The sequence below is a fragment of the Lepus europaeus genome, chromosome 18 (assembly GCF_033115175.1).
Source record: "Lepus europaeus isolate LE1 chromosome 18, mLepTim1.pri, whole genome shotgun sequence".
NCBI lineage: Eukaryota > Metazoa > Chordata > Mammalia > Lagomorpha > Leporidae > Lepus > Lepus europaeus.
In genome coordinates this window covers 26,261,703-26,270,590 of record NC_084844.1, presented here as the reverse complement: position 1 = coordinate 26,270,590, position 8,888 = coordinate 26,261,703, and the positions used below count along the sequence as shown (strand labels likewise).

Here is an 8,888-nt window from a genome sequence, read left to right as displayed (position 1 = left end):
GGGACTGCTCCACCCATGAGGCCTTTGCAGTGACCTGGCCCACAGCTGCGGCTCAGGAGTGGCCGGTGCAGGGGACGCAATGCTGCAGGGCTCCCAGCTTTAAAATCCTGCATCTTAGCAAGACTGAGGCTCAGCCTTGCTCTCTTTAGAAACTCAAGCACTCCCTGGAGGACCAGCCCTCTACAGTCCTAACTGCTTCCTCTGAACCCATTATAGAATCCCATTGCCACATGCACGCCTCATACCAGAAGCAGAGACGCCGAGCGAAAGGAAGCCAGCGGAAAAGGCACAGCCACCAAACGCAGCCTCCTTCTCAGCGGTGCCCGCAGCCCCTGGGGAAGAGGACCCCTGCGTGGTTTTTATTGTACCCAAGGGAGGAACAGGTGTGCTGAGGGGGTCTCGGGCCAGTCGCACACTCACTCGGGGCCTGGACTATCCCACCCCGGGTGAGGATGATCTTCATTCATGAGGGTCAACAGGGACACCAGGAACAAGAAGGCCTTACAAACTGCCCAGACTGTTCCAAAGCCAGGGCTGGGGCTGCCAAGGCGGCCACCTGTGCTTCTCTCACTGCCCCCTGCCCTCCCTTCCATCCCCCCTCCCAGGCCAGGCTCCACTTGTCCGGCCTCTGACTTCCTGGCAAGGCTGAGTGGGCTCCAGCTAGCAAGGGGCCAGCTGACCTCGTTGGCCAGAGCTCTAATCCCCTCCAGATGGGCCGGTGGCTCACGCCGAGGGCCGGCTGCCCAGACAGAGCTGACTCTGGTCCCAGTGACCATGTGTGGCTGTGTGTGACCATGCACAGGGAGCGACACTGTCCAGTCTCCTGGCTCCTTCCTGCCCCACTCTTTCCCGCTGCGGCCATCCCCAGACGAGCAGTGGCCCTCGGGCCTCCAATTCTAGCAGCCTCTCCAGGCCCTCTGTGTTGTTTGGCTTGGGAGCCACGAGGATGCCCTGGCTCAGCAGGCCTGGGAAGGCCTCTGGGAGGGTTCTTCCTCCCCTCCCAGGCAACCGTCAGCTCCATCACGCTACACCTGCCCTTCCCACAGCATGCGTCCCAGTCTCCTCCCCCTGGTGGAAGCCAGAGATGTATCTGAAGCTTGCAAATATGCGTGTGCCAAGGACGGGACTTCCCATCATGGAGGGGGCGGGAGGGGGCTACAGGGGGGCACCTTGCTTTCTCTCCATTAGCAAGGACTCAGATAAATTTGGAGGAGGACTTCCAGCCCAACAGATGCTCCAAATGAACGACGTCTCTTTCCCCAGACCAGCTTGTGTAAAAGCAAGTGGGATGGACAATATGACCTACTGCACAGAAGTCTTGCTAACGGCAACTCCCACAATGCCCCAGGCTATGTGCAAATGTCACCTCTGTGAAAAAAATAAAAGCATCTCCTGCCCCTTCCCCAGCTCCAAGTGAGGCACAATGGGGAGGGGAGGGCAGGCCCCCTTCCTGACCCTTCCTGGTTGTCTACTTGGTTTGGGGCCCGACCTCAGCTTCATTCAGGCCACAGTGGCCATGTACCCAAGGACAGGTCTGCCCCATGACTTCTGGAAGGTGAAAGAAGAATGGGAGAAGGCAGGGGGGTCAGCTGGGGGCACCCGGAGGAAGGGGCCCTGGGCGAGTGAGGCCAAGGCCCTGAGGTTACCGCGGGACGCTGTTAGGTTTATTCCAGGGGGAATGGGTGCCCGTCAGGGGGCAGCGAGAATGGCGCAGGTCACCTGAAGGCAGAGTGCTCAGGGTAGCCACAGGTTCAGCAGGGCCCGGCAGGGCCCGGGTCTCTGGTCAGCGGGGAGCTCCGCCTTCCACCCCAGTCCAAGGGGGCCGGCGCAATCACTGATGTAGCAGCTTCCGTAGCTCACAGGGCTCGGTGATGGGCATGGAGCAGGCCTGGTTCTCACACACGTAGGCCGTGGCCCGGTCCTCTAGCCGCCGCAGGGTACTCAGGAAGGGCAGCTGGCGGGACAGGAAGCTCGAGGGGTCCCCGTCGGCCAGAATCAGCACCTGGGGCAGAAGAAAGGCATGGCAGGTCCCTGGAGGGAGGCACTGGGACCTGGCTGGGCCTCCCGGGAGGGGACCTCTCCCCAGCCTTAGATGCCAGGAGCTGAGGAGGGGCCAGGGCAGAGGGTGGAGCCGGGCTCATGGGGACAGGTACCTTGTTGGGGATGTAGATGGAGTGGACGCACTGCAACAGAGCCTTGGTGTCCTTGGCCTGTGGGTCTCCACAGATCACGATCTGGCAGGGATAGCAAGGTCACTCCAGTGTCAGGTTGTGTCCGGGACTAGCCCCAGACCCACCAGGGCTCTCCCCCTCCTCCCTCCGTCTACCCTACTTCCCTAAGAAGGAATGAGGGACTCCTCTCTGCTGCCAGGAGACCACTTCAGATGAAGGCTTAGCCAAAAGACTCACACACACATGCACATACACACGCAACATCCCACAGAGGTATCAACGTGGGGAGACACATGCCCAGAAAGTCTGATACCCTGGAAGACACACACACAGAGACCCATCCACAAGGAGGCAGAGCAGTTACACACACACACACGTGCTCGCACAGAGGCAAATACCTACAAGCACTAAACACAAACACAAACACATACACACACATATACACACACAGGCCAACCTGCAGACAGGCAAACACCCCATCAATACACGCCCACAAAAGCAGGTGCTCAGACACACCCTACGATGGTGCACCCAGACGCATGCACAAAGCAACAGCATACACAGGGGACTGCAGTGACAACACTGATACGCAGAACCTTCTGCCCCCATGCTCTGACAGCCCCAGTGATGGGTATTCACACAGGCACCTGTCCGGGCAGGGGCATGTCCACAAACAAACACACACACACCCAGACACATCCAGTGCACAAAGCAGAGACCCACCTCACACAGAGATCTGAGCTCTAGGAAACCCCACCCCATTCTTGTCCCCCATGACAGCCCCAGCTCCTATCCTCCCCAGGGCCCCCACCTGCTTCAGCGTCTGCTGGTGGGCTGAGAGGGCACGGACCATCTCAGGCAAGGCCACGGGGACACGGCGCATGCGCTCAGAGAAGGCAGTCAACAGGCACACGCACTTGTCCATCCAGTCCTTATGGCCCGTGAAGCCGTGCAGCCGAAGCAGGTTATGGGCCGATACGGAGTTGGCACTGGGCTCTGCGCCGTCCTGGTCTGCAGGGGTGGGGGAGGCAAGGGAAGGTCACTGGGTCCCAGGGCTCTGCCCTAGGGCTGTGTTTAGGGCCCCAGGGCATTACCCCCTCCACAGTCTGAGAGTGCAACGCCAGCTCCCACAGGGGCATCCTCCACTGCACTTGTCCCGGGCTACTCTCTCACTGCCAGTGCGGCCACAGTGGCACCTCGCTTCACCTCCTCCCACTCCACTCCTCCTTGCCCTGGCCGCTTTAACTCCCTCCTCACACGGGGCCCTCTGTGCAGGCTGCCTCACACACACTGTCCCCTCTGCCTGGACTCTCTCCATCCCGTCTGTGACCACATGGCCCTCTGGCCCTCCAGGCCTGGGTTCATGACACCGCTCACCATTTAATCTGATCGGCTCCCGGCCAAGTGGGCCCTGGCTGTAACCTTGCAATATCATCACTAACATTCAGTGAGCACCTCCTATGTTCTAAACCCTGCGGGTGCCACAGTAAGAACACCTGTGCTTTGGGAAGCTACGATGTGAACGGAGGAGAGAGATGAGCCAGCAGGGGGAGGCAGGAAGACACAGGGGGAGGGCTCAGTTCTGCATGGTGTGCATACTTGCCCCTTATTACTGATTATTACTCGTCTCCCCTACCACGCAGCAAGCTCCCCAAGGCAGGGACTGGGGCAGCCTTGTTCATGCAGGCCCCTTCGAGTGCCAGTTCCCATGCGAAGTGCGTGCACAGAACAGCTGGCTGATCTCTATACCAACCCTGGCAGGTATTACCACTGTTAGGTCCACGATGCCCATTAAGAGACTGAGGCTTAGAAATGCCAGCCCAAAGTGCCACGGCTGGTCAGCAAGGAGCAGGGTTGTGAAGCCACAGGGGCCCCACCCATGCCGGCTCCCCACTGACTGCCATACCCCACTTCTGCCACCATGGAGGTAAGCCAAGCCCCACTAGGTCCAGGCCTGCCCTGCACCTGCCACTAACCATCCTTCAGACGCAGGGGCAACCCGGCCCCCAGCTCGGCCTCACTGCAGAAGTAGCCGCCGCCCTGGGTGTCCCAGAAGAGCCTGTCCTGGGTGTCCTGCAGCCGCAGAGCCCACTCGAGCCACGAGCTTTCCTGCGAGGCCTCGTAGAGGTCCAGCAGGCCCCGCACCACGAAGGCATAGTCCTCCAGGAAGCCCCAGCAGGGCGGGTTGCTGGGGAAGAAGGGGACAGGTCCAGGAGAGAGGGGCCCTTTCAATGCATCCTCCAGGTAACTGTCAATCCACCTGCTCGGGTTCTGCCAGCCCATTTCCCGGATGAGCCAACAGGCCCAGCAAGGCTCAGCGCTCAGAGTGCATGGAGCACAGCCAGGGTTGGAGTCCACCCAGAAGGGAGGAGGGGGCTCCTGCTTGGTCTGCCCCGCCCCCACCTGTGCTCCACAGCACCCCCAGAGCCAGCGTAGCAGGTCCGCTTCAGGCGGCCACTGGCCACGTCAAACATGTGCCGCTTCAGGAACTTGGCGCCACTGGTGGCGTGGTTGATGAGCCTGTCCACGCCCAGCACAGCCCCGGTCACTGCATAGCCAGACACCATCAGGCCTGGAGGGCGGAGACACAAGGGCAGGTGAGATGGGGGCTGGGGGCCTCCAGGTACAGCTGGCCACCCCCCCCCCCGGAGCCCCAAGGCCTCTCGGGAGCAATGGGGTGAGCGTGGGCTCCAGCAGTGGGCAGGGCTGGGCTCTGAGCCCCTGCACATGGCCCTGGGTGAGTCACCCAAATTCTCTACAAGGTGCAGCTTGCTCATCTGTAGGTCAAGGGTGACAGCTCTAACAGAGGGAGGGGAGCAAGGCCTGGCACACAGAGGGGACGTGGGGAAGGGGGTCAGTGCCCGGCCCCGGCCACCCCACCATTCCACGCAGCCAGCATCTTGCTGTCCAGGTGCGGCTTGGGCCGATGTTTCCGCGCCTGGAAGAGCTTCTCCAAGCCCGCACTGAGCAGGCTCCGCACGGCGTCCACGTCCAGGCCGAAGCGGGCAGCGGTCAGCTCCAGCGAGTAGCGGACGGTCAGCACGTTCTGGCCCTGCAGCTCCCCACTGGGGTCCTAAGGACAACAGCCCTGGAGGGATGAGAAGGAGCCCAGCCCTGGCGGGGAACAGCAGGCTCCCCGCCCCCCGCCCCCACCCTCACCTGGCTGGGGCTGACATTGCCAGCCTCCGTGAGGCCATAATGCTTCATGAGGAGCTGGCCGGACGTGAGCGGCTCTGTGGCGCCCTGCACGGGCTCCGGGAGCAGCTGCTGCACCTCCTTGACCGTCCACACGTAGAAGGCGCCCTCCTTGGGCCGCATGCCCCGCTCCGGGGGCGAGTCGGCGTCCTCAGCACTATAGAAGCCTCCAGACTGTAGGGAGGGGACAGTCGGCTAGCCCCAGCCCCGAGGGCAGTGGGGGACCCCTGGCCCTCCACACCTGGCCTCAGGGGACACACACCCGGTGGCTCAAGCTCCGAGACACGTACTGCAGGATGCCTTTGGCAACATCCGAGTAGAACTCCTCGCCAGAAATCTGAGTGGCAGAAGGGAGGCTGTGAGCAGAGGCCCCCGGTGGGGTGGGGGAGGGGAGCTGGGGCAGTGGGTGTCTGGGTTGAGGTTAAGGGGTGGCCAGAAGGCCCCAGCAAGTGGGCTGAGCTCCAGTGCCCGTGCTGTGGGCTGGGGTCAGGGCTCACCTGGAAGGCCTGTGAGTAGGCCACCGCGAGCTGTGCCTGGTCGTAGAGCATCTTCTCGAAGTGAGGGATGTGCCACTGGCGGTCCGTGGAGTAGCGGTGGAAACCCTGTGCCAGGGGACACGGGGCTGGAGGCTGGTCCCAGCCTTGGACCCACTGCCATCCGGGGGCGGCCAGCCCCTGCTCACCTGCCCCACGTGGTCCCGGATGCCCCCATTGGCCATCATTTTCAGGGTGTGCAAGGCCATCTGCTGGGCCCGGGAGCCGTCCTGGGTTAGACGGTGGCTGAGCCAGTAGGAGAACAGGAAGTTCAGGATCACTGCGGGGTGAGAGGGTGGGGGGAAGGGGGCAGCTATCAGGGTGGGCTAGGAGTTCAATCTACAGGCGGTCTTTGGAGAGGCTGGGGGTCTACAGGTCACCAGCCAACCCACAGGACACAAGGTCACTGTCCAAGCCAAAGGTCAGATCACCATCCGCCCACAGTACACCAGAAAGGCATGAGCCGGGCAGGGGTCACAGACCAGCTTAGGGTCAGAAGGTCACTATCAAGGTCAGACTCAGAGCCTGTTCACCAGATACAGACAGGCTGAGCAGCAGGGAGGTCACCGGCCAATCACGACAGGAGGTCAGGGACGAAGCCCAGGCTGGGGTGGGGGTCTGGGCAGTAACCTGGTGTGGGAAACTTGGGGGCCTCTGCGAATCCACCGTACTCCTCGTCATAGCCCTCGTCCAGCTGCTGGAAGCAGCGGCTGTTCATGGTGGCGGCCGAGGGCGGCAGCTGGCGGTCACCTGTGCTGATCTCGGACCGTGCCAACAGGGCCGTGGTGACCCGCTGGCTGTTCTCTAGCAGGCTGTTCTGGTTCTGTTTCCACTGCAGAGGGGGAGGGAAGGAGCCACATTGGGAGGCTGCCCCAGGCTGAGGCGCCGGCCCCCAACTCCCGCCCACGGACACTCACTTGATCCCGGATTCTCAGCAACACCGTGCGGAAGCCCACGCGGGTCAGGCCGTCCTCCGGGGGGAAGTAGGTGCCCCCCACAAAGGGCTGCAAGTTGGGAGTCAGCCACACGTTCATGGGCCAGCCCCCGCCACTGCTGGTGGCCTGGCACGGAGAGAGGGCAGGCGTGAGGGGCGCAGCACCAGCACGCACCCCGGCTTGGAGGCAAGACGCTCACCTGCACAAACGTCATGTACACCTTGTCCACGTCCGGCCGCTCCTCCCGGTCCACCTTGACACTGACAAAGTCCTCACTGAGCAGGCGGCCGATCTCCTCGTTCTGGAACGACTCCTCCTCCATCATGTGGCACCAGTGGCAGGTGGAGTACCCCACTGCAAGGGGGAGGGGCAGCGGTTTGGGGGGGCCATGATGGGGCCAGGGGCCTGAACTGCACTTTTCCAGCCACCTTAGTCCCACCCATTGCCACTGCCGGGCGGGGGTGGGGGTGGCCCACTCCAGGGAAGGGGGAGGAGTGTTACCTGAGAGGAAGATGGGCTTGTTTTCCTTCCTGGCCTTGTCGAAGGCCTCCTGTCCCCAGGGGTACCTAGGCCCAGGGCAGGGTGGGGCATCACTCAGCAAGCAGCCTGGTGGCCAAGGAGGGGTGCAGGACCCCAGCTGCTGTGGGGGGGCAGGGGGAGGGGCACTCACCAGTCCACGGGGTTGTAGGCATGTTGGAGGAGGTACGGTGACTTCTCATTGATCAGGCGGTTGGGTACCCTCTGGGGCGCAGATGGGGTACTACTGGGCCGGCTTCCTTTCCCTCCAGTAGGCATGGGCACGGAACTACTGACCGATGCACTTCGGTCCTTGTCCCGGGAGGAGCTACCCCTGGCGTGGGCAGGTGGGTCACGCAGGCGAGGGCCCCCCGCACCTGCTCCCAGGTCCACCCCAGAGCCCACCGCCCTCCTCCCAGCCCTCGGCGGCCCTCGTGGGATGCCGACTCCCGGCCCAGCCCACCTTTCTGAGCCACGGGGGAGACTGTGGCCTTTGTGCTCCCCCTTGTGTTTTGGGGGGGGTGAGGACAGGTGGCTCATTGGGGGCTCCCTGCCAGGTTCGTCTCCCCCAGACTTTCGGACCCGGCGGTGGGAAGGATGACTGTGAGGTTGGGGCGAGTCACAATGGACAGAATGCTCCTCGGAGCTCCATTCTCTCCCTGGAAGCAGCCCCTCCCCAGGGCGAACCCACCTGCCGTGGCTGGGTGCGTGGCCACTGGCAGTGGCTGGACTGGCCAGGAAGACTGGGGTCTAGGGCTGGACCAGGTGAAAGACAGACACAGGGGACACCCTCACTCAGTGCCTTTCCATGGGCATTTCTAGGGGTAGGCAGGTCAGCAGCCTGGGGGACACCAGACCCCCCAGCTCAGGGAGCCCAGCCTGGGGTAGATCTAAACTACGACAAATCTGTAGCAACAAAGGAACGTGACAGGACAGAAGTGCTGTTGGGGAAGGGTCCTTGGGCCAGCCCAGGAGGGGCTCACGGAAGGCTTCCTGGAGGTGGCTTTGGAGCAGTCCCGTGGGGAACCAGCCCTGCAGGCTGAGGAGGGAGGGGAGACGGGCTTCCCCGGGGTCGGGTCGCGGAAGCAGATGGAGGGGCGTGGGGGTTCGACCAGGCATGCAGGGGCGGTGGGGGCAGACCCTGGGGACCAGAGCCCAAGGGACAGCCACGGGCCCCACTGCAGGCACAGGGCCTGCCGCCACGGCCCGCTCGCTCGCTCGCCCGCCCTTCCGTACCTACGGCTCGCAGCGAGGCTCGGCCCGGCGCGGGGCAGCAGTTGGCCGAGGCCCACCCAGGCCCGCGCGCCCAGCATGGCTGCTCGGGGCCGTGGGCCTGGCCGCGGAGGACGGGAACCGAGGGCGTGAATCTGCGAGGGGTGGGCGGGGCGCCGACAGAGCCTCGGGCGGGTCCTAGCCCAGACGCCGCGCCGCGTGGGCGGTCTCCGAGCGCCGCCGGGTGGCGGAGCGCAGAATCGCAGGCCGGACAGCATGGGCTTGGGAGGACCTCGGTCTGCTCAAAATTGGGTTGGACTCGGCTT

General features: G+C 63.3%; 1 protein-coding gene across 3 annotated transcripts; it reads right to left on the bottom strand.

Moving 5' to 3' along the window:
- Positions 1-1,625: 1,625 nt before the first annotated feature.
- On the bottom strand, positions 1,626-8,667 carry SPATA20 (spermatogenesis associated 20). Of its 3 annotated transcripts, none has more exons than XM_062215816.1 (16): positions 8,587-8,667; positions 7,505-7,684; positions 7,336-7,400; positions 7,034-7,188; positions 6,817-6,960; positions 6,530-6,731; positions 6,049-6,179; positions 5,864-5,968; positions 5,629-5,703; positions 5,331-5,540; positions 5,052-5,244; positions 4,575-4,743; positions 4,148-4,359; positions 2,983-3,182; positions 2,154-2,234; positions 1,626-2,002 (listed from the first exon to the last, which is right to left on the bottom strand). In XM_062215816.1, the coding sequence occupies exons 1-16, from the start codon at positions 8,661-8,663 to the stop codon at positions 1,832-1,834; spliced, it is 2,370 nt and encodes a 789-aa protein (XP_062071800.1). In that variant the 5' UTR covers positions 8,664-8,667; the 3' UTR covers positions 1,626-1,831. The 3 variants fall into 3 exon arrangements, with proteins under 3 accessions (XP_062071800.1, XP_062071801.1, XP_062071799.1); XM_062215817.1 differs by lacking the exon at positions 8,587-8,667 and adding an exon at positions 8,042-8,061; XM_062215815.1 differs by lacking the exon at positions 8,587-8,667 and adding an exon at positions 7,814-8,027.
- Between the last annotated feature and the right edge of the window lie 221 nt (positions 8,668-8,888).